Source organism: Triplophysa rosa, linkage group LG14, assembly GCF_024868665.1.
Source record: "Triplophysa rosa linkage group LG14, Trosa_1v2, whole genome shotgun sequence".
NCBI lineage: Eukaryota > Metazoa > Chordata > Actinopteri > Cypriniformes > Nemacheilidae > Triplophysa > Triplophysa rosa.
The window spans coordinates 3,557,788-3,582,071 of NC_079903.1; the positions used below are offsets into that span (position 1 = coordinate 3,557,788).

The window sequence follows — 24,284 nt, forward strand, 5'->3', positions numbered from 1 at the left end:
CTTGCGTCCGCAGAGCGCCTAGAGTTGGTAGTTTGCTGCCCCTTGCTGCCTATGCGTGGCGCGACATCCAAAAGAAGCCAAAACGTCTCGCTCGCCGCCCTTCTTTCTTTTTTCTCTCCCTCACGGCCGTGGCGCCCCCTAGAGGAGCCGGGCGTCCTTCGTGACCTTGCTCGTTAGTGCTTAGGGGAGGTTTCTGTCAGAAAGACGTCGGATACCCGAGCCAACGCGCGAGGGGGTTTGCGTACAAAAGCTGTTTACAGTCTTAAAAATTGACCTTTTACAGTCACATGGCCCATAGAGATCAATGCGAGGGAGAGAGACGTCTGAAAAATAATAAAAAATACTTAATTTCATAGCCCCGCCTAGCCGTATCGGTATGTCGTCGAGAGCCACGTGACGCAACTTTCTGTTAGGTTTCGGGCTACTGGGGCCTCCGCGGCCGGTACGGGAGCCTCTGACACCTGCAACATATCCTATTTCTGTCATAGGTGGCTATCGTACAGAGACCCCCGAACGGCCCCGGGGACTCCGAATGACCCCGATTCAAATTCTGTAGCTGCTCGCTGCCCCCTCATTCGGTTCCCAAAGTTTGAAGACGGTACGGCCTCGTTATGTCCTATATTGCACGTTTTGGGGACGTTGTGGGCCGTTTATTTTTTGGGAATATTTTTTGTGATTTTTTTTCGAGCACTTTCGAAATATGTGGTGCGTGAGGGTGCGTCGAACTAGCATTCGAAGCCCCGAGATTTTAAAAGAATAAAGCAGGTTTTGCTGAAAATGCTGGTGAGAGACTAATTTCTGTGAGAAGTGCGTTTGTATGCAAAATAAGCATTTTAATAGCCTGAGGTGTGCAATATACCAATATGGGGTGCTTCTAGGATACATAGCTGTAGGTTTGTCATACAAAAGCTGTTTACAGTCTTAAAAATTGACAGTTTATAGTATTGTCCACTGTAAGCCTACGAGGCTACTGTCAAATAAGTTGTGACTGGTACTTCCTGTGGTTTTGCCGAGTCTCAGGAAGTGCCAGTCGTAACTTATTTGACGGGTCCTCATAGGTAGCTAATGTACATATCCATTTTTAAGCTTCTGGAGCACATCTATGAGCCTTAATGCACGTCATTGTGAAGGGCTGTGACTCTCATACACACTACTGTTGGCTAAAGCTATATAACTCCTTACTTAGGATTACAATGACCCTTAATAGACTTTGTCCATCATTTACCTATAAGGGCCCCATAAGATAAGTTACGACTGGGACTTCCTGTGGTCACAGGAAGTCCCACACGTAACACTTTTGGCGCGGCTCCCATAGGTAGCTAATGGACACACCATTTTTAAGCTTCTGGAGCACAACTGTGAGCCTTAATGCACGTCATTGTGAAGGGCTGTTCCTCTCATACACTCTACTGATGGTTTAAGCTGGATAAATCATTGCCAAAGCAAACTAGACCACTGACAGGGGTCTTACTCTGTCTACCTAATTTTGGGCCCTTCGAATGAATCGCAGATGTGAGAAAACATTGTGTCGATGCACACCGGCGCTTTTTTGTGCACGTTCGACTCGAAAGTCAAAGAAAAGGGCTTTGGGCTGTTTAAGCGTCTGTCGCACAGCCGCTGGGCTCAAATGAGGCAGTCATCTCCGAGACGGGGTCCCCCGGGGCGCCGGGTGGAGATCGTGTCTTCGGGCAGGCTTCGGGGGTGTCGGGCAGGCCTCCCTCAAGTTTAGGCTGCAAGGGGAATGCTTAGGCGTTCTGAGGATGGAGGCGTGGCCAGCGGGAAGCCCCGCCCAAAATAGGTTACAAGGGGCACGTGTAGGCCTCTCGTGTACGTCGGGGTCCGGAGCCGGCCCGTAGGCTGCAAGGGGGTTGCATAGGCGCTCTTCGGGAGGCCCGGTCGCAACCTGATCGGCGCGCGCGGCTTAGGCTGGGACCGTCCGTCGAGTCGCCCCCTCGTGGTTCTGCCCGACAGAGCGCCTAACCCTTCGTTCCGTGACTCAAAAATTAGGCACTTTGGGCATTTTTCTGGGGTCCCCCGGGCGTCGCCGCCGCCCCATGACGCTTCCGTTCGATCGCGGGCGCTCTCCCCTTCGTTTCGGCACCGCCGGGCGACCTGGGAAAAATTTGGGGTCTTCGGCGCGCAGCATCCATAACTAGCCGTCCGGCGCGTGTCGACTAAGTTACACAATACGTTTGATGGCCTTAGGCATGACAAAGTTTGATGTTTCGCCATGAAACAGGAAGCTGTAGTAACTCAGGCACAAAATGTCCGAACAGTCTCACACTTCACATGTTTGTTAAGAGTCCTGTCCTGTAGACATATCCATGTCAGTGTTCACTCATAGCAATAGCGCCACCAGTTGGCAAAAGGGAATGTGACACATTTAAATAAATAACAGGAAATCTGGTACATGTAAATAAATTAAAGTCTTTCTATAATATAACTTCCTAGACCTTTGTGACGATACATTGCAAGTTCCAGACTTTTCACGAGGGGCGTGTCCGTGGAGGCGTGACAAAGTTTGATGTTTCGCCATGAAACAGGAAGCTATAGTAACTCAGGCACACAATGTCCGACCGGCCTCACACTTCATATGTTTTATAAGAGTCCTGGCCTGAACACATATCCACGTCAGTGTTCACTTATAGTCATAGCGCCACCAGCTGGCAATAGGAAATATGTTACGGAAAAATATATAATGTAACTCCTTATATGCACGTTGCCCACCGTTCACTGTTCCTGAGGCCGACGGGTGGTGATGGCACAGGGTAGCTGTTGCACTTTTGCGCGAGGGCCCGATCATCGCTGCTTGCAGCTTTAATTGTGTTTGTTATTGTATTCATTCCTAAACTGATCCATTTTTGTTAACACATAAGTTAAAAGATTAGTTGAGAGGTGGGTGCCCATTTATTTTCTTTTGTTCTTGTTTTCTCCTGTTAGTAAGGAAGGTAGGGTATTTTGCTGTATTTTGGTTCTTTTTTATTGAGTTAGTCTAGTTAGTTACTTTACCTACTAGGTAGATTGTCTTTTGTTCATTATTTTGGCTTAACCCCCCTCTTGAAGCTTGAAACCCTTCAATAATTTTTTTAAATAAAATAACTATTTTGCTTCCTTTGACATTTTAGTTTTTTCAGATCTTTTTTTAATTGAGTGATCTTAAGTCTTGCAGCTGACACACACACAACACCATTTTTATTCTGTTACGTGCCTCCTTTTGAACCCTAGACTTATGGTGGTCGTAACAGGTACAGTGCCAGTGTCTGCATGGGAGAGGTGGCAGCAACGCAGAAGAAGGTAATGTCATGCGATCTTCTGAAAAGTATTAATTGTGTTAAGTTATATTTTTTTATGTTAAATAACCTCAAGTTAAAAGCCTTAAATATAAAGAGGCATTTAGTTGCTAGTTTAAATAAAATCTTAATTTAAGATCAGTAAAATTCAAGCGAACATGTATTTATTACTTGGCGGTGTGTTTATTGCTTTAACTAACATTGGCAAACAGAAAGTATACAATTATCTTCTGTTAATAATTGTTTACATGTAGGTGCATGTCAGACTTACATTAACGTTAACAGCCAGTCGGGCGCCCTTGATAGCGCTTCACTAAACTCACGGAGGTGGAGCTGGACTAAAACGTTTAGCAGGCGCAGACGTCACGTTCATGCAGAGGAATGAGTGAAGTGGCAGATGCAGACGTCACGTTTAGCAGACGCAGACATCACGTTCAGCAGACGCAGACGTCACGTTCAGTGAGACGAGTGTGTGCTGCAAAGTCATTTTTTAGGACCCTTTGGAACGCCATACTCCTGGTTAGGCTTATAAATGGCACTAATCACCTCACGTCGGCGGGCGGACGTGCTTTGAAAGGATTTTTTTACTTAGCGTCTGGACAAACGTACGCGTGGACAAACGTCTGGATAAACGTCCGGAAAGTTCAGTTTTCATATTTTGTGGATTGTAAAACAGTGTAGGCACTATTAGTAGTAAATGAAGAAATAAATGTTTATATAGTTGTGTATATACTGTATGTGTATATAAATGTTCCAGGTGTTAGTTGCTGATCTTTCATGTGTGTGTTAAAGGTGATAGCCTAATTGCTGCCTAGGTAATTCAAAAACAGAAGAAAGGTACAAATAAAAAGGTTGTTTTTATTATTTATTACGTTTAAACTGGTCATAGCCTGATTTTAACTTACATGTACTGTTCTATGGGTTTCTTAACACTCCCTCCCTCCCATATGTACTGTTTCTTCTTCATGTCTCCTCAATCATTTGATTCAGACCAGTTCATTAATAGGGACTTCAAGATTTGAAATGGTTTTCTCATACAAAAGAAACCCTGATGTGAACCCTTGTTTTAAAGGCCTACCGTAGCAGCACAAGAAGCATATATGGTCTGGGATCATATGTAACGCAAAATATGACATGCAGACCCCGGACCTTTGAGCAACTGAAGACGTACATCAAGCAAGAATGGGAAAGAATTCCACCCACAAAGCTTCAACAATTAGTGTCCTCAGTTCCCAAATGCTTATTAAGTGTTGTCAAAAGGAAAGGTAATGTAACAGTGGTAAAAATACCCCTGTCCCAGCTCTTTTGGAACGTGTTGCCGTCATCAAATTCAAAATGAGTGATTATTTGCAAAAAACAATGAAGTTTATCAGTTTGAACATTAATATCTTGTCTTTGTGGTGTATTCTATTAAATATAGGTCGAAAAGGATTTGCAAGTCATTGTATTCTGTTTATTTACGTTTTACACAATGTTCCAACTTCATTGGAACTGGGGTTTGTACTTGTTGGACAAATCATAACTGAGGCCATACACTGTCTTTATACAGGACATTTTGCATTGTTGAGCTGTTTACATCATCTGACTTCATACGTGAAGAGCATCTGTAAGAGTTTATACTGTTCACACATCACATCACTGCAGATTTTAAACTAAAATTGACCTTTTTCAGTTATTCATAAAAACAAAGCAATCTTTGGACAGGACTTCATTCTCTTCACTCTTTTGTCTGACTCTGCTGAACACCAGGTGCTTTATGTCACATTCTTAATTTGAGGTTACATTTCTTCTGGTTATTTCATCAGCCTAACAGCTCTGTTATTTCATGGAAAGGGTTAATATATCGGTCCTGATGTTGTATTATCAGACACAGCGACAAACACATTTAAAGCAAAATCATGCAAGCAACAGTAATATCACAATTAATATCACAACCCAGCTAACACCCAGCATTACCAGCAACAGTAATATCACAACCCAGCTAACACTGCTTTGTGACAAATTCGGCATGAATACGCAATGCCACAGACAACATTGTCTTCTCTGACACAGCCCTGTCACGGTCCCACCGTCTTGTTTATGAAATTCTAGTCGTGTGGTGGGATCGGGACAGAGTTCTTGGGTTTTATGTGGGAAGACCATGAGATGTTTATGCCTCTCATGTGTTTTTCCAGTGTCTCGTCTCTGTTCCCGCCATCTCGTTTCCTCGTTATCCTTCCCTGAGTGTTTAATGTCCCACACCTGCCCCATGTCGTTATCCCTTGTTTGTGTTCCTATATATATACCCTCATGTTTCTTTGTCCTGTGCTCGTGGATTGTTCTGTTGTACCGTGTTCATGCCTGTCGTCTTGATTCCGTGCCTTGTCCAGTGTTCCTGTTTCCAGCCTTGTCCTTGTTCCGTGAGTCTTGTGGTCTACCCTGTTGTGTTTTTGATTTAAGACGTTTGGTCGTGTCCTTTAGTTTAGTGTTCTTGTTTTCATTTTGCCCCCTCGTGGGAAGTCTTTTATTTCAAGTTTGTTTCTGAGTTTAGTTCCTGTTTTATACCCCCTCGTGGGTTTTGTTTTGTGTTTTTTTGTAATAAATATTTTCTGTTAACCCCTTCACTGCCTGCCTGCATTTGGGTTCTTCTCTGCACCACATTCGTGACGAGCCCAGTGACTAGCGTTAAAGTATAATGTTACTATTTGCACCTCAGTATTGTTGTGCATAAAACATTATGCAATAATAACAGTGTAAATCATTATATTTATAAAAATTATTATAATGATGGCAACTTATTGAGATATGAATGCCCTACCCCTAACCTTACCCTAACCTAAACTTTATGAATAAAAGTGAATTTTAAGTCTTAAATCAATTCTATTGAAAACAAATGCCTTTATGATCTGTAAACTAATAGAAAAAGGTTAAAGAGCATTTTCAGCAAGAGGTGGAATTGAATCCTGCTCTCCCATTCCAAGCATAAAGACTTTTCACCTTACGCCACTGGAGTCGCTGCTTAAAACAGTGTCGTTTTGACGCTTTCTCTTTTGCCAACAAGGCGGGCTATTTGTACTAAGTTCATTTATCTGCGTCTATACAATTGCTGTAGACAAAATCTGCTTACTGCAAGATTTAATTTACCTTTTCCTAACCAGCGTTAAGTAATACAACTGACTTTCTGCATTCCAGTATTAGAGTTCTACTATATAAGCAAACATATTGGTTATTTTTTGTGGTAACAAGCAGAAAGTTACTTCAGACCACACAGCGCAGACGTCGCGTAACTTTCATGAAGCTTCTCACGCGATAGGTGGGGCGACGAAAGTTTCACACTTCTTATCACACGTCATTGGTCACGGCAAAGTACGCGACCATCGACATGACTGATTGCTTAGTTTGCAATGCATATGCATAAACCACACCCCATATATGCATAAACCACACCCCATAGACGTCACGTTTAGCAGACGCAGACGTCACGTTCAGTGAGACGAGTGTGTGCTGCAAAGTCTTTTTATTGGTCCCTTTGGAACGCCATAGAAACGTTCCTGCGGTACTTTGATGCCACACGTGAAAGTCACTTGCCGTAGGCACCGGTTCAAATCGGGAAAAATTATATCCGGCATGAAATGCTTCAAGTCAGCCGCCGATCGGTCTACGCAGCACCGCATGAAGTCGAACAAGCCAACCATTTGAAATGAAATTATGGCCCCGCCCACTACGTATTCAAACACTATTCACATCCATCGTAAGTGTGAGAATGGCATATAAAACATCATTCAGTACTGTGTTTACCGTTTTAAAAGTGTTTACTCAGTCAGGATTATTACAGAAACCAGCACACACCCTCCTGGTGTTTATACAGGGCGTGAGAAACAGATATGATTCTGTCAGAACAGGTCCTGTCAGGCAGTCTTGGCTAATGAATATTAATTAGATTCTGTGACGTTGGGTTGGGTTACTGTTAGGTTTTAGTTCCCCACACGAATAAATAGCCTATTGTATGCAAAGCCATGGACTGAAGGGGGCCGAGATTCTTTGTCTGTTATAAACGGACCCTAGACACACATGCTTGGAGATACCTTGTCATGCCTTATTTGGTCATAAGATGAAACCTAAACAATTCGCTTGCAGCTGTTCGTGTGTTCTTTTTCTGTACCTAATATACTGTAAAGGGCTGCCTGTGTGGAAATAAATGAGTGAGAGAGCTAACGCAAATACAACCCTGTGTTGGTCTCTTACTCCCAGAGCTCTGCTGAGAATATTCTCTCAAAACATCCAACCCACATATGAATTTGGTTTGATTATTTGAGGAAACCTAGAGTTCAAAAGGAACTTAGAGGAACATAGAGTTCGAAAGGAACCGTGATCCAAGCACAGAAAGAAACCTAGAGTTTGAAAGGAACTTGGAGTTTTAACAGATACACGCTTTCAGGTCCAGCTATGCACCCTCAATAATATTCATAAGCCTATTCTCCTCCATTCGAGAGCTGAGCCACTTACAAACGGCTCCTTGCGTAATGAATATTAATTAGCCTAGGCAGTCTTATGTGAGCGATAGATAGAAAGCCACGCCCCTCTGCGCAAGTATAAATGAACCCGCATTGAATCTGAGGGAAGAGACTCACCTGAAGAAGAGATGGAGTCCAGTCAGAAAACAGGTAACTTAATGTCATAGTGTCGTGACTATTTGTGATATTTTCATATATGTTTATGTGCAGTAGAATATATATATATATATATATATATATATATATATCGGGGAATTTTAACATTTGATCTAGAGTAATGTACATTAATGTTTAAAAACCACCTAAATGTAAAATGCATGAAAAATACTTACTGGTGCATTAACATCTTATTATATTTACATATGCTTTGTGTTTCTTAGAGTTTTTGTTCATACATTTTATTTTATAAATAACATTCATAAGTACTATTTTAAAGTTTTAAAATGGCCTGTGCTTAAAATAAGTTAAAATGAAAGATTTGTGGAAGTTAACTCTTTTGTGAACAGTTTTGTTGAAGTTCCTGAGCTATTTTAATCAGAATAAAATAAATATAAATCTGTAATTGTTACTGTGCATGCAATTTCAATAAACTTTTAGTAATTGAGAGACATAAAATAATAGTTTGTCTCACAATAAGACGATTTAAAATAGTAAAGATGTTACTTATAGCTCAAAAACGATTTCTGTTTAAATGCATTTTTTTAGTTGAGGAACCAGAAGGGGGCGTGGTTTTGTCTCAGGTGGATCCAAAAGTTCTGAGTGTTAAGGATGGAAAGGTACAAACACGGGTGCAGGATGAAATGCAGTATATTAAATATCTCATTCCTTTTCATTCTTCTGCTTAGTAAACATGAAAATTCTAAATACATTGGCCTGAAATCTGTAACCTAAAATTTGTGTTTGGTATAACTATCATTAAACTATCACTTAATTATCATGACAACATTTACCGAACATTACTGGGCAAGCAGGACAAGATTATATCTTTGGTTTGTTATTCCAGAGGGGAAGACTTGAAATTTAAATGCGATATATTTGACAATATATTTTAATTTCATGGCATCTGTGAAACACAAACACAAGGCCTTGAACAAATGCCAAGTGTGTGATTTAAACGTTGTATTCTCTTCTTCAGGATTATCTCGGGTCATGTGACAGCTCGTTGTCTTCATCTGACCGTGAGGATGATGATGATCGGGACAAGAGAAAAAAGAAAAAGAAGATGAAAAAACTGAAGAAGAAAAAAAGTAAGGTGTGTAGATAACGTTCAACTCTGCCATTAAACAGGATTTGGTTTCATACACAAACACAAAGGAATATTTGATTTTAACAGTGCATGCTGATTTTTATACACAGTAAATCTTCTCCACTTCAAGGTCACACACATCAGTTGTTTTTTCTACTATAGAGGCCTAAACATGAAATATAAACAAGATGAAGAAATTTAGGAATTTCTGCCCAGCAAAGACTTGAATTTCTGTCAAATTGCTTTGAAATATGCATTGTGAAACAGTTTCACGCCCCCAGGACAGTTACAGAAAATGTGAAAAGAGGTTTTGATGTAATATGTCTGTGTTAATCTGTGTAATAATTATGTTACTTCACACAGAAATCCAGCTCATCATCTTCCTCATCATCATCCTCAGACTCTGACAGCAGTGAGGTTAGTGAGCATATTTACACGTTTTCTACATTTACCTGTTCAGTGAAGCATTATGGGAAGTCAGAAGTGTCGCTGAGTTCCCTTTCTCTTAGTACAATGTGTTGTTTGTGTGGTTTCTTTAGGGATATGTTATGAATTTTTAAAAAGTACAGTTTCGTTAGAAACTAATTTTGCTCATATTCAGTTTTAATGATCCGATGAAACTAAATACATTCATGTTTTAAATCTATATGATAAATGTAGACATAAAATCTTAATATTACATTTTATGATCCCTGTTGGGTGTCACTGTAAAGATTTTTTTCCATGCTGTTAAGCATTACCCAGAATGCAACTGCGGTATAATGTTGACATCAGGATGACAGAGAAACTCCGCACCCTTTGTTGACCTGTGATTCTGCAGGGAAGTTCTGCTTTGCTTTTGTCATTTTAAATGCACATCAAGTCCAAAATGTTTGACTGCAAATTTACAAACCAACTTTTCATGGTTATGTTGTTTCATACGGGAGAAGAGCTTCAATTAAAGGTTGTGTTATATGTACATTTGTTTTTCTAAAGAGGAAGAAAATGTGACTGTGACTCATGCTGTGTGATACACATTCCCTCAGTTCTGTACATGCAAGATTTGTTGTGTGACTCGTGGCTGATGTCGTAATTATAAAACGTGCATTTATCACACAACAACAACAACATCTGATTCATGATTTATCTGGGTCACACATAAGACCAATACCACAATAACACACTTCTTTGTCAGGATGAAAAGACGAAAAAGAAAAAGAGGAAGACAGCAGACAGTGTCATGAAAGAGTGTGTGATTCCTGCGGAGACAGGTAAGACAGATTCAGTACACATGACAATTTCACCTGCAGGTGTGTGCGCGTGCGTGCGTGTGAGCGAGTGTGTGAGTGTGTGTACATACCTGTGAGTTTTTGACACAGATAAGATCAATATTCTTTGCATTGTACCAGTTCATTTTAACTTCCTTCTGTTAGTGACTCAGTATCTAAAATCTGTTACCCACCATGCATGAAAATCTTGAAAATCTTTACTATATATCACGCACTATACTTGAATAGAAACACTATAGAATGTGAAACAACATTTAAAGCATTTTCATCCAAAAATTAGAATTCTTTCATCTTTTATTCACTCTCATGTCATTTCAAACCTGTATGAGTTTCTTTCTTCTGCGGAACACAAAAGAAGATATTTTGAAGAACGTTGATCATCAAACAACACTGAACTCCATTGACTTCCACTGTATGCAAGGTTATTTTAGTTTTACTCAAATTAAAACTTTGAAATCGTTTCTGTTTATTGAAATCTTGGCCTTAAACATTATTGAATATTAATATTAATAAAAACTACATAAAACTAAAATCAAAACTTTAATAACTCTGATTGTATGAACACAAAACCACTGAGACATCTTCTGTTGTGTTCCACTGTAATAATACTGTGATTTGTATGTCAGTATAATTTTGTGATGTTTTCCGCTGGTCTGATGAATTGACGTATGTTCTCCATCAGGTTTAGAAGGAGACGCTGCTTTAACTCCTGCAGGAGAACCCAAAGAAGAGAAGAAGAAAGAGAAGAAAAAACTCAAGGAAGATAAAGTAACTTCCCATTCCTTGTGTTTACGGATAAATGTAAAGCTTTAGCTCATTTGCTCTTTGTAACAAAAACATTATTCTTAAAATATTCATTAGATGTTTGAGTATATTTGAAGCGATGAAAATGCAGCTCTAGCACATCCGACGTTGAGTGCGAACTGTACTAAATATAGAACAAATGTTTAGAAAAGTGAATACTGTGTTTTTTCTTGAGCATCATTTTACGTGGTTATTTTGACCTGACAGGACACAGGAGCGACTACTTCAGACAGCGAGGATGAACAGAAGAAAAAGAAGAAAAAGAAACAAAAGAAGAAGAAAAAGAAAAAGAAGGTATAAATCACAATAAGGTTAAAATACTTTTTTTCTTTTCTCAGTATCGGCCTGAACGTGAAACACCTGTCAATAACTGTTTCTCAGTACTCCAGCTCATCCTCTTCTTCTGAAAGCTCATCCTCATCATCAGACAGTGAGGATGATGACAAAAAGAAGAAAGACAAGAAGAAGAAAAAGCAGAAGAAGGTATGAAGCCATCGAAGATTAATTTGTTCTGGTGAATGTGAAACGTCTCAACATCTGTGTTGTGTTTGTTTCTTAGGACTCCAGCTCATCTTCCTCTTCTGAAAGCTCATCTTCATCATCAGACAGTGAGGATGACAAGAAGAAAAATAAAAAGAAGAAAAAGACCAAGAAGCAAAAGAAGGTTCCTGTAGAAAAAGTGTTTGTTGTTGTGGTTTGTTTGTGTTGTTTCATGAAAGCTAAACTTCCTCATGTGTTGTTTGTTCATCTGTCAGGACTCCACCAGCTCTTCTGACAGCACCAGTGAAGACGAGAAGAAGAAGAAGAAGAAGAAGAAGAAGAAGAAGAAGAAGAAGAAGAAGAAGAAGAAGAAGAAGAAGAAGAAGAAGAAGAAAGATAAGAAAAAGAAGAAAGACAAAAAGAAGAAAGACAAGAAGAAAAAAGACAAGAAGGTAGAGTACAGTTTCATTAAGATCCAAAGAATCATTGTTTGATTATTCAAGTCAAACAGTAAAAAATTAAAGAGTTTTTGCCCTGACCATGTGACCTGGATCCTATCAGTTGAAGAGTCATTTCAGAGGATGCATTTGATAAGGATGAGTTCTACAGAAGTAACTCATATCAGACATCTTACTTTCCTTTAAGAAAGCAAATGAGGACGGTTTTGGTTTCATAGTGCCCGGAGGAGAAATTCTTCTTCTGAAAATATGCCTGCAGAACGGAATAGGAGATTTTTCTCTTGGTGGAGATGAGAAGTTTTTTTCAGACACAACATCCATTGGAATTGTGCTTGATTTTCTGTTTTAGGTGCCGAAACCAGAAGATGAGAAACTACCAGAAGATAGTGTGGCTTCTCTTTCATCCTCATCTGGTGAGCGCTCTGTTTCTACACATTTTACTGAAGTTTAATCTGTTGATCAACCCGCAAATCTCAAGTCCTGAATCTCGCTCGATCAGTCGTAACATTAAAACTTTTACAAGGATTTTTAAATTTCAACAAATCACCGTTATTGTGAAAATGTTGTATTGGCTACTATAAATGTTTTAAAAGAGTAGTACCTTAATATACAGTAGTACAACATAAAATATAGATTTACATATTTACTGAGTGCTACAGTGTGATTCGTAAGTAGAAAGACATTTCTAAGAGCGTGTGCTGTCTTCTCCTGACCCAAGCCATAGCGCCCTTTTTTTTGTTTCAGCCACTTCCCCTCAAAATATCTGTGCACGGCCCATTGTCCTACACTTTTTTTTAAATTCAGTTTTATTTGTCTAGTGCAAACACTTTTGCAAAGCAGCTTTACAGAACACATTTTAACAGCGAGGAAACAAAAAAGAAGCAGGAAAATGATTTAAAATGTGGAAAATGTGCAAATGATGTCATTGAGAAGTAATGGCAGTGTGCTTGTGAATCTTAGTGCAGTTCACTTGATTTGTGAAAGAGTTATCAGCTTCTTTTCAGGTCAGTTAACATGATTCAGTAATTATTCTGTCTAAATTCATTCTGTAAGATTTCTGATAGATCTTTGTCAAGTATTCACAGAAGGCTGGAAACGTCAAAGCACGGAAATCTTGTTTTACACACATCAGGATGAATTTTAGCTAAAAATGTATAATGGTGGTGAGGTGAGTCGAGTCATTAGAATTCTATTTCCTATTGTTTCTAGCACATCCTGTTGAGTCTGTGAGTGGCCACGTGTGTGATGAGAAGACAGAAGGTGTGAGCGACATACCCAAAGACAAAAAGAAGAAAGATAAGGTGAGATTTGAGCTTCACACAGTGAACTTGAATCATTACTGACATGATTCATAATCTGACATTTCTCAGACAGTGTTAAAGTGACTGATATATTTAATTTAAAAGAATGATATGAATGCATCACCTGTGACTACAACTGTATTACTTTAATGTGGATTTGTGGACATTTGTGGATACAGTATGTACTACTGTAAATCATGTCTCTGTAAGATAAACCTTCGTGATGGCGAGTGTTGTAAAAAACACTTAGTTGTAATTTTCAGGATTCATCATCAGACAGCGAAGACGACAAGAAGAAAAAGAAGAAGAAGAAGAAGAAGAAGAAGAAGAAGAAGAAGAAGAAGAAGAAGAAGAAAGTGCAGGTAAGAATTCTTAGAAAGAAAGAAAGAAAAAAGAAGAAAATAAATAATAAATATTATTATTATTTCATAATATGGTATGTGTGTATTTTATATGCTTTGAATGAGAAACCTTTTTTTTCAGGACTCATCTTCATCATCTGATAGCTCCTCTTCTGACAGTGCAAAAGACAAGAAGAAGAAGAAGAAGAAGAAGAAGAAGAAGAAGAAGAAGAGAAAAGTGAAGGTATGAAATATTTACTTCATTTAATAATTTATTTATTTAAAGCAATTACATTTCCTGAGATTTCACAGGAGTGTTCTTGCTCCTGACAGGACTCATCATCATCATCAGACAGCTCCTCTTCCTCTTCTGACAGTGAGGAGGACAAGAAAAAGAAAAAGAAGAAAAAGGCCAAAGTAATTATTATTATTTTTATTGTTTGTTATTAATTTTAATCAATAATTGTATTATTTGAATCTGTTTGGATTTTGAGTCTTTATGTGATATTCACAATCTCTTGACTTGTGGCCTCAGGATTCCAGCTCATCTTCATCATCGGACAGCTCATCCTCAGACAGTGATAAAGATAAAAAGAAAAAGAAAAAGAAGAAAAAGGTAAAATACAATAAAGATTTCACTTTTTCACATTTATCCTCTCTCTCGGTCTGTCTGTCATAAATGTTTGTGTGTCAGGACACCGGCTCCTCATCTGAAAGTAACAAAGACAAGAAGAAGAAAAAGAAGAAAGACAAGAAGAAGAAGGTGATGTTCAGCATTTTAATGTTTTCTAAGTAAATTATTCAATAATTACATCACCAAATACTGTATTAATGTACCTTCAAAATTCCTAAATAAAGTAGTATTCCTGCTCGTGGTTATTTTCAGGACTCTAAAGCATCAGCTTCAGATAACGATGATGTCAAACAGGTACCAACCAATCCAAACTCATTTATTTTTAATCTGAATTTAACTCCACCTCAAAACTCTCTTTATTACCAATTGTACTTCTTACACATTGTGAGCAGTTGATTTACTAAAAGATATTGAGGAAAGTAAACACATCTTGATTTTCCACATGAATGGATTACTGGGGTTTTCAGTCTTTGTGAATGTGAGATGGCTGTATGTTTATCTCGCTCATGTATTTCACTTCAGAAGAGAGCAGGAGATGAAGAGAAAGCTTGTCAGGGGTCTCAGGTTATCTCTTCTGAACTTCAGAGCGGAGCTCCACAGGAGAACAGCAGCGCCTCCTCCAAGTGTTTGACTCCTATAGAAAGCCTGATGGGTCATCCACAGAGGAACACACTGGAGACGGACCAAGGGTCTCTTATGACCACCAGATACACTTTACACAGGTCTAATGAGATATACAGAGGACCCAGACCATACAGGTCTTAGACATGGTTATCAAAGTGTCACACCTGTTTCTTCTTATATAATGTTTTTAAAAATGAAAATTTGTGAAAATTGCCACGGAGGATTTGTTTGTGTGTTAACAGAGATTTTCATTGTGTATTTTGCTGAAACATCTTTGCAATTACTATTTTTTTGTGTTTTAATGAGATTTCTGGATGCAACACATGAAATAAATCCAAGACGTATTTTAATCCGACTGCTGTCTGTGCTGGCTGAAAACTCGAAACTACAAACGTACCATCATTATTTCTGTTTAAATTCAGAAAACATTTATATTCTATAAAAGAAACCATTACTGAAAAAAACTAACTTTAACTTGTAAACAAACTAGAAAGATGTAATAAAGATGTCAAGTGTTGGACTTTTTAGGCAGTCCTGCATGTTCAAAAATTTGCACAGAGACGTTCTCCAAAATCGATTAGAAGTTTATTATCAGATGTAAAAAGGAGTAACAAAGCTTTGGGTTGTCAGACGATCTCCTCACTCCACCACAAGCCAACAACCCAAATTATTCAAAAACACCCATATTTATTCAGTATGTGACGTCGCTCGCATCTTCTGACTCCTCCTCTGCCTTTTAAGGAGTGCTGCTCGCTTTCCACCAATCACCGTGCACCACGTATATCTGCAAAACAACATCTTTGCATAACACATGTTTTACATCCTGTGGTCAGTCGCCAGTTTTGAGGAATGTTCTCTAGAGACCGTTTCTTTTGGGGAGTGGTCTCCTAGAGACAGTTTCTTGTGGCCGGACAACATACCAACATTCTTAACATTCTTTTAGTAAAAAGAAAACACTGAATCATCTAATACTTTTAATTATGTAGCGTTGTTTCTTAATCCTATGATTCATTAAAACACATCACAACTCATGATTATACTTAAAACATATGCAGTGGATTGATTCATAACATTTCTTTTCTGTGTGACTCTTTGTGTGTGTGTGTGTGTGTGTGTGTGTGTGTGTGTGTGTATGTTGATTTAGATAATTTATGGTTCCAACCCCCACTTATCCTGTCTCACTTCGTTTGCCACAGTAACTTTCCACTGAGTAAAATAGAAAGCACATGACAAAAGCACACAGCTTAATGATTTAATGAAAGAAAACACTTACTGATTATATTGATAATTAAATCATACTTTTATCTGAAAAATATTCCCACAATTCCCTCTCTTGACCTCGTAAGAGGTCACACATCATCTTCTCCTTCATCTTCTGCTAGATCACTTGATAACAAAGGCATACTGTATGGGGGTGGAGATTCTTTCTTTTCAATAGCTGTAACAATTAATCTATTGCACAGTGATCTAATACAGGGAATACAACAACACCCACAGGTGATTAATATGGCTAGGAAAACTCCAATCGATACTACAATGGACATCACCACAGCTTCATCTTGTTGCTGTTGTATTCACCCTCTCTAGTAATGTCTTGTTATCTTTACAAAATCAACACTTCTTTAAAACTTAATACCTTACAATCTTATAAAAACACTCTTAAAAGTACACTTTTTATACCTGAAAATTGAAAAACATTGAAAAACACTCAAAATCACACCATAATGAAAACTTGATTATAAGGAATAAATGGCCACTTGCATGTCCACATCCGTGAACACTTCACTCAGAATCCTCTGCACCATCCCGAAGTCTAGTTTATCTAGACCACACCCCAGCCGGGGCACCGAGACACCTCCCACTCTACTAGCCACACACCAATCTCTCATGCCTTTCAGGCCCTCTGTGAAACAATCACATGTTGGTAAATCAGTACATTGTTCTTTAGTTATTAGGTGAAACACAGTCCTGTCTCCCTCCTGGGTTACTGCACACTCACCCGGTTTTTCATGTTGACACCTTACTTTCTCCACTCCAAATTTTTCCTTAAACTGCTTTGCAATACCTGCCCCGTATGCACAATCAGCACTTACACAATGAATTTTTCCTTAAACTGCTTTGCAATACCTGCCCCGTATGCACAATCAGCACTTACACAATGAGCTAATGGTTCTGTGTGTGGGCTTGTGAAAATATCGCCTGTTTTGTGTATAATTTGGAGCTGTTGGTTTTGTCCAGTGGCAATTTCAGTGTCTGTTTTACCGTCACTCTCTGTATCCTCCCTCTCTTGGACCTGAGTCCTCAGGTCCAAACCAGTGTCAGCAAGAGACCTAGAAGGGGGGTCACAAGCTACACAGGATGTTAAATGGAACCAAGTACCTCCCTTCCCTTGTAGTTGCACACAGTGTGAGGTGCGAGATGTTACACATAGAGGTTGAGACCAACGTGGTTCACTCCACTTTCTACGGAATGTTCTCGTCCTGACCCAGTCTGTCGTGACTGGAGATGGCAGTTCCTCCGGTTGTGCTGGTACAGGAGTTACCTGATGGGAAAAGGTTCGAATCAGAGCTGTTAGTTTATCAAAATACACAGTATGTGACAATGGCTGCACGCTGTCCTCTCTCAACGCCGTGGTTGGGCCTGGAAATTGACGACCTGTAAGCAATTCAAAAGGTGTAAAGCCTGAGATCCTGTTGACAGAAGAACGAATAGACATGAGAGCAATGGGTAAAGCTGACAGCCAGTTCAATTTAGTCTGTGCACAGATTTTAGCCAATTTTAGTTTAATCGTCAGGTTAAGGCGTTCAACCTTACCTTGGCTGGCCGCATGATAAACCGCACCATATGCATGTGTTAGGCCCAAAGCCTGTTCAACCACTTTGAGATGTTCATTTTTAAAATGGCTACCGTTATCTGATCTGATACGGCGCGGAAAACCATAGTGTGGTATGTATTGATTGATTAAACACTTGATCACAGCCGTACTGTCCTCTCGGCCGACAGGATATGCTTCTGGCCAACCAGTGAAATAATCAACAATCACCAAAACATAGCGTTTGCCATGTACCCGTGCAATCATATCTGTGAAGTCAATCACAATTTCTTCCCCTGGACCAGATGTCAAAGGGAAACAACCTTTTTTGGGTTTGATGCTAGGTTTTACATTGTGTTCCTGACAGATACAACAACTCGTCACATGACCTGACACCATGGATTGCAAAAATGGATGCCACCAATGTTCGAGAGCTCTCATCATTTGTTTGTCACTGACATGGCTTACCCCATGGGCTTGTGTTAACATTGAACCGGTCAGAGAGACAGGCAATGCCGGGCGTCCATCTGGCGCTTGCCATAGACCATCACTAGCACAGATGCCTCCATGCTGTGACCAGACTGATTGTTCTTCAGGGGCAGATTTCTGTTGTTCTTTGACCAAATATTCTCGAGTGAAACGAGGCAAAAGATCACTACAGGCTCTATCTGATCTTACCACCTGCTGAGTTGCAACATAGCCAGCTTCAGTTTTGGCAGCTAGATCAGCTGCATTGTTTCCATCAGTGATAGGGGAATCATTTTTGGAATGTCCTGGACATTTAATAACTGCTACCTCTTTGGGTATCATCAGAGCCTCTAAAAGGTCTCTGGCTTCGCATGCATGCGTGATTGGTCGACCTGAGGATGTGATAAAACCACACCTCTGCCATAAGGGCAATTCCACGTGGACAGCTGTTACAACATATGCTGAATCGGAATATATGTTCACACGGGTCTCACCAGCGTAGTACAGGGCTCTTGTCACTGCTATCATCTCTGCTCTCTGTGCTGACTGTTTTCCTTCTAACTTCCCTGCATTCCTTGTCACTAATGAGCTTCCCACTTGTTCAACTACTGCATAGGCTGCCTTCAGGCTCCCATCCTCTGCTCTGAAACAACAACCATCTGTGAACAATGTCATAACTGGCGGTGGGGTTGTCAATGGCACCGCAGACAGATCTTCTCTTACTTTGGATGCTCTCTCGGTGATGGGTGCACAATCATGCGGCTGTCCATCTCCCATCAGATCAGCCATATTAATGCCCTCATGTGTGTATGTGAGATTGGGGCTGGTCAAAATCTTAGCTATTCTTCTCTGTCTCAGTGGTGAAAATGTGAATGATGCTGAATTTACGAATGACATGATGGAGTGTGTGGTGAGTATTGTCAGTGGGTGGCCCATTACAATGTGTGATGTTTTATGCACAACTTTAGCTAAACCCGCTGCAAATCGAGAACAAAGTGGTTGTCTTTGTTCTACACAGTCTAACAACACACTCGCATACATCAACACTTTTCTTCTGCCCTGGTCTTTCTGAAACAGGACACCATGTGCGCTGGAGCCAGATTCTGAGGCATCCAGGAAAAAAGGTAACTCATAATTGGCACAATTCAGGTGTGCGGCATGAGCTAGCTGTGTCTTGAGGTCAATGAACGTCCGTTCAGCCTCTTGTGTCCACTGAAGTTCTGCTTTCAGATTTTTCATGCCATGCTCTTTGATCAACTGTCTGAGTGGTTTGGTCAGTGAAACATACATAGGAATATAGTGCCTACTGAATCCTGTGAGGCCTAAAAATGACAACATGTCTTTCACTGTGGTTGGCTTAGGATGGCTGAGTATACCCTGTCTTTGTGTCCCTGTCAAAGTTGATCCCTGTGCCGTGATCAGTCGACCTAAAAATGTAACACAAGGTCTGCACACCTGCAGTTTGTCCTTGCTTATCTTGAAACCAGACTTGTGCAACTGAAGCAACACAACTCTGGTAGCCTCCAAGCACGCCTTTTCAGTTCTGGCTGCCAAGAGTAGGTCATCAACATACATGATCATGACACAGTTCTCAGGTAAGCTACAGTTCTGTAGCTGTTGTTTTAAAACATGATTAAAAATTCCTGGTGACAAAATAAACCCTTGTGGTAGTCTGTTGTAAGAATACTGCCAGCCCCTGTATGTAAAAGCCAAACATGCTTTGCAATCCTCTGCGATTGGAATACAGAAGAAAGCGTTTGCCAAATCGATGCATGTAAACCATTGGTGCGCTGGTGTCAATGTGGACAGCGCAATATATGGGTTTGGCACTGTCATTGTAGGTGTTGCTACAATGGAGTTGATGTTTCGTAAATCATGTACCAATCTGTATTTGTTAGTGCCTGGTTTTGGCACAGGAAAAATTGGTGTGTTCCAATTAGACCTATAAGGGGTTATCACTCCCTTGTCAATCAGTCCAGAAACAGTGGTGGCTACACCTTCTTCTGCTTCTGGTTTGTTGCGGTACTGAGGGACCCAAATAGGTGTGGTGGTGTTTAACTTAAAGCTAACAGGTTTGATGTTACAAAACCCTACATCTGTTGGTCCTTGAGACCATAGATTATCTGGCAATGTGTCAATCATTTTTTCTGCTCCGTCAGCGTCTGTCTGCTCCCTACCATGGCTTCTAGAGATCTGTTTATGTGTCAACACCCCTGTGTCTTCTGTTTGGTCTTGCACCCAATATGCTTTTTGTGTCTCGGAATACAGGATACCCCAAGTTTCTGTGGGTTTCCAATCATTAGCTGCCAACAGCCTCTTAGTCATGTTGCCTAGCTCCCTAGCTTCATGTTTCGGATGTAATGCTACAGAGACGTGTGGTGCAGCTGTATCAGACATTTCATACCATTTCATCTGCTCTTCTGTCAGTAAAATTGGTGTCACTACTCCCTCTTTTCCTATCATGAGACCAGATCCCCTTATCACCCATTTGCTGTCCTCTATTTCCTGGAATAGATCTTGGTATTGTGTGGTGTCATCCCTGTCATAAAACAATGTGCAATGTAAGGGGTCTATTGGTGGCAGAAAAATGTCTATGTTTGTTATCCATTGGCGATGTTCATTATACCTAGATACAATACTATTAGTGGCTACACTGGAATCTAGCTCAACCCAATATATATCAGCATCTTCTAACTCACCACACGATGTTAACATCCACTGACTGTCTGTGGTGTGACCTGAAAGAGAACAATTTGTTTCTGAACCATCTGGAAATTTCACTATCACTCCCTCGGGTGAACATAAAATGCTGGCTCCTAATTTGATTAATAGATCTCTGCCTAAAAGGGGGATGGGAGCATTACAAGAGTACAGGAATGAGTGTGTCAATATTTGTTTGTCAATTTTTACTTTCAGCAATTTTGTCATAGGCCATTTTTCTACCTCACCAGAGAACCCTATTACTCCTACTGTGCGATTTGTCAGATCGCTATTGTCAATCGTGCCCTTTGTTACAGTAGAGTATGTGGCCCCGGTATCCACCAGAGCCTTTAGTGGTTGATCACTTACCACTATTTCCATGAGAGGTTCAGCCATTCCTCTCATGGTGGTTCTCTGTGGGCCCCTTCAACATTCCTCCGCCCCACCCTCCGGGCCCCATGTTGGGTGCACAGGCGCCTGTAGGTTGGAAGGTGACGGGAAGTGTTGCCCCGGGTTGTGTGGGGTTTGTGGTCCCCTGCCACGACCACCGGCGCCACCTCTTCGGGGACCCCATCCCCCCGCAGGTGGACCGTTACTCTGGCCTTGACTCTGTGCTGATTTTTGTGGACAATTTCTCGCCCAATGTCCATACCCACCACACTCAAAACACTGGTCCCTCTCAAACCCTCCCCTCCCTCTTTCCGGCTGCCCTCGTCCATTTCCTCTCCAGGGGGGTCCCTGCCTACGGTTTGGTCCTTGGGCATAATGTGGGTTGCTATATGGATGGTGGTGTGTCGGTCCTCCAAAAGGAGAACCACTGTAAGGGGGTCCTTGATATGGGTCTATGGGTTGGGGTGCATTGGGAGTATGTTGTGGCATTTGCTTGGCCTTTTTGGTTGTCCCTTCACTTTTGGCTTTTTCTAATTGCAATTTTAACAACTGGGTTTTAACTCTTTCTAGTTCCTCTTCCTCTTTATTGGCTCTTTCCACTGCTCTGTCTGTGTGATGCACTAAATGTCTTTCCCATACCTCGTTACTCGCCACTGGGATATCTGGGTTATTCTCCATTGCTTGTTTTACTCCATTTGGAGCTCCTGTCATTACTGCTGCTCTAAATATGTCTCGTGTCACAGGGTTGTTTAAACTGTTTTCCTCCACCATTTGTTCCCACTCAGCAGCACAACGGAAATAATAAGCCGCTCCAGTCTCACCTGGCTTAATGCGGAATTTTATATTCTGGTACACGGTTGGTGGCACGGGATATAGTCGACGAAGAGTTTGGCTTACAACAGTGCTTATTCTGGTAAATGGTATCTCATTTGCAACATATGTAGTATTTGCATCGAGCTCTAAATTTTGCATTTGTGAGGCTGTCAGTATCTGACCTAACAGGCATCTCAAGTCACCCAAAGCCAAGTCAGTGCCATGGCTGAGTGCTGTCAGCTTACTCAACCATCTGCTGCCTCCTGAGGTAATGGGTGGCAATTTACTTGCTATTGCTGTCATGTCACTATGCGACCATGGTTGGTACTGTTTATTCCCTCCTGGTCTTTGCATTAATGGTGCTTGCATTTGAGGTACCTGTAGTTGACGACTTGGGTCATAGTTCAGGTAATGTTCCCTTTCCTCCTTCTCTTCCTCATGGTCTGGGTGCCCTGGCTGTTTCCTGCTCCTTAACCTATGGGCTATTGGCTCACCCAGTGTCATTTTCCCTGCAAATTGAACTGGTATTGGCCCTGTTAGCATATTGGTCCCTGCTTGTGGATTAGGGGTGGATGTATTTATTAGTTTTGCAAATATAATGTCTTCTTCAGTATTCTCATTGTCACCCTTCTCAGACTCTTCCTGTTCATATCTTGTTCTCTCTACTTCTTCCATAACTCGTCGTGCTTTTACTAATGTGTCTTCCACACCCTTGTTCACTGTAGTTTTTAATTCATCAAATTCCTTGCGTATCCTGTCTATTTTACCAGTCATTTCTCCTACTTCAACATCCATTTCTCCTCCATTAATTGTCATTACAACCTGCTGTTTGGGCGGTTCGTATGAAGGGGGGTGGCTTAGGGTTGGGTATAATGAAGTGGGGTTGGGTTTTTCTGGGGGCGGAGCAGAGGGGGTAGTCTGAGCACTTCCTGTATTCTCTTCATTTCTCTCTCTGGCTGCTGAGCTGTTCACTTCCTGTTTTCTCTCTCTACTCTGTGGTTTCTGCAAGCTGAGTGCTGTGGTTGTTAGCGCTACTCTAGTCCACACTCTAAGTTTCTTCTTTAGATTTTCTTCTTCGCTACCATGTTTTCCTGTGTTATACCATTTTATTTTATCTTTTTCTTCTACATGTCTCCGTAACTTACTATGTGCTTTCTTTTCCATTTCTCTGATTGTTGGTGCTAGAGGCATTCTCACTTCTTCTGCATTTTCCCATCCACAATCATCACACAATGCTACCCAACACTTATCAATTACTTTCTGTCTCTGTTTTCTATCTCTTGGTTCTGTCTGTGCTAAAAGCATATTTGTAACATTTTGCCACTGCACCAATACTGGCGGACACCCGTATTCATCACATTCTTTCCGAAATTCAGCCATTTTACGCACAAATTCTATTCACAGTTTGCAAAAATTATACAGTATCTATTTTCACACGGTTAAATCAGTTTTCACATTAATTTTCACATCAACAATTGCATTCACTTTTTCAAAACATTCAAACATATAACAAACAATTTTGGAATATTCCGAATATTTGGAGTTCGCCGACTCAAAGGGATTTATTTCACCCTGGCCTTTTTTGTCCCAGACGCGATTACCACAACGCACACAATTTCAATGGTTCTTTATTAGTTTACCGACTCAAGGGACTCCAACCCACACTTTGGTTTGGTACTTTATGAGTTTACTGACTATTTATTAGAAATAATGTTTCTACAGATAATTGTGTAGTGTAGGATGTCCCCTAAGCACAAAAGCACACAGCTTAATGATTTAATGATTTAATGAAAGAAAACACTTATTGATTATATTGATAATTAAATCATACTTTTATCTGAAAAATATTCCCACACAAGTCAAGTCAATTTTATTTATATATCGCTTTTTACCATTTTCATTGTTACAAAGCAGCTTTACATGAAACATATTGACTATAAGCAAAACATTTAAAGTTATAAAAGTAGAAACAAAAAAGGTGAAAGCACAGAAAACAGACACACTCCGACTCAAACACCCCACACACAAAACACTCCACACGCACAATATGCACACGTACTAACACACAAACGCGCACACACATGGACGCGCAGACACACACGCCTGCACAGACACGCACGCACAACACACACACACGCACACACAGGTTATCACTGAGAAGC

The 24,284-nt window shown here is 40.5% G+C and overlaps 3 protein-coding genes across 5 annotated transcripts; 1 reads left to right on the plus strand and 2 right to left on the minus strand.

The window, feature by feature from the left end:
- Window positions 1-7,873: 7,873 nt before the first annotated feature.
- On the plus strand, window positions 7,874-15,279 carry LOC130564425 (cylicin-1). 3 transcript variants are annotated; one of them, XM_057350505.1, is made up of 20 exons: window positions 7,874-7,933; window positions 8,489-8,559; window positions 8,919-9,035; window positions 9,393-9,446; window positions 10,204-10,279; window positions 10,653-10,718; window positions 10,980-11,065; window positions 11,309-11,395; window positions 11,483-11,584; window positions 11,661-11,765; window positions 11,857-12,033; window positions 12,389-12,452; window positions 13,249-13,340; window positions 13,604-13,702; window positions 13,824-13,925; window positions 14,015-14,098; window positions 14,217-14,297; window positions 14,376-14,444; window positions 14,568-14,609; window positions 14,838-15,279. In XM_057350505.1, exons 1-20 carry the CDS (start codon window positions 7,912-7,914, stop codon window positions 15,078-15,080), a joined length of 1,839 nt encoding a protein of 612 aa, XP_057206488.1. In that variant the 5' UTR covers window positions 7,874-7,911; the 3' UTR covers window positions 15,081-15,279. The 3 variants fall into 3 exon arrangements, with proteins under 3 accessions (XP_057206488.1, XP_057206489.1, XP_057206491.1); XM_057350506.1 differs by having other exon boundaries at window positions 14,901-15,279; XM_057350508.1 differs by lacking the exon at window positions 10,653-10,718 and having other exon boundaries at window positions 14,838-15,238.
- A 149-nt stretch (window positions 15,280-15,428) lies between these two features.
- On the minus strand, window positions 15,429-21,324 carry LOC130564421 (uncharacterized). Its single transcript, XM_057350498.1, has 2 exons — window positions 17,067-21,324; window positions 15,429-17,004 (listed from the first exon to the last, which is right to left on the minus strand). The coding sequence occupies exons 1-2, from the start codon at window positions 21,322-21,324 to the stop codon at window positions 16,676-16,678; spliced, it is 4,587 nt and encodes a 1,528-aa protein (XP_057206481.1). The 3' UTR covers window positions 15,429-16,675.
- A 21-nt stretch (window positions 21,325-21,345) lies between these two features.
- Window positions 21,346-23,880, minus strand: LOC130564424 (uncharacterized). The gene has a single exon (XM_057350504.1). It carries the CDS (start codon window positions 23,500-23,502, stop codon window positions 21,346-21,348), a length of 2,157 nt encoding a protein of 718 aa, XP_057206487.1. The 5' UTR covers window positions 23,503-23,880.
- Window positions 23,881-24,284: the final 404 nt, after the last annotated feature.

Excerpts from the sequence above, each read along its gene's own strand:
- LOC130564421 (XM_057350498.1), bottom strand. The coding sequence starts at position 21,324 with ATGAGAGGAATGGCTGAACCTCTCATGGAAATAGTGGTAAGTGATCAA. Across the intron at positions 17,005-17,066 it reads TGATTGTGCATACGGGGCAG|GTATTGCAAAGCAGTTTAAG; the intron begins GTATTGCAAAGC and ends CATACGGGGCAG.
- LOC130564424 (XM_057350504.1), bottom strand. The coding sequence starts at position 23,502 with ATGGCTGAATTTCGGAAAGAATGTGATGAATACGGGTGTCCGCCAGTA.
- LOC130564425 (XM_057350505.1), top strand. The coding sequence starts at position 7,912 with ATGGAGTCCAGTCAGAAAACAG. Across the intron at positions 11,585-11,660 it reads AGAAGAAAAAGCAGAAGAAG|GACTCCAGCTCATCTTCCTC; the intron begins GTATGAAGCCAT and ends TTTGTTTCTTAG. Across the intron at positions 14,445-14,567 it reads AGAAAGACAAGAAGAAGAAG|GACTCTAAAGCATCAGCTTC; the intron begins GTGATGTTCAGC and ends GGTTATTTTCAG.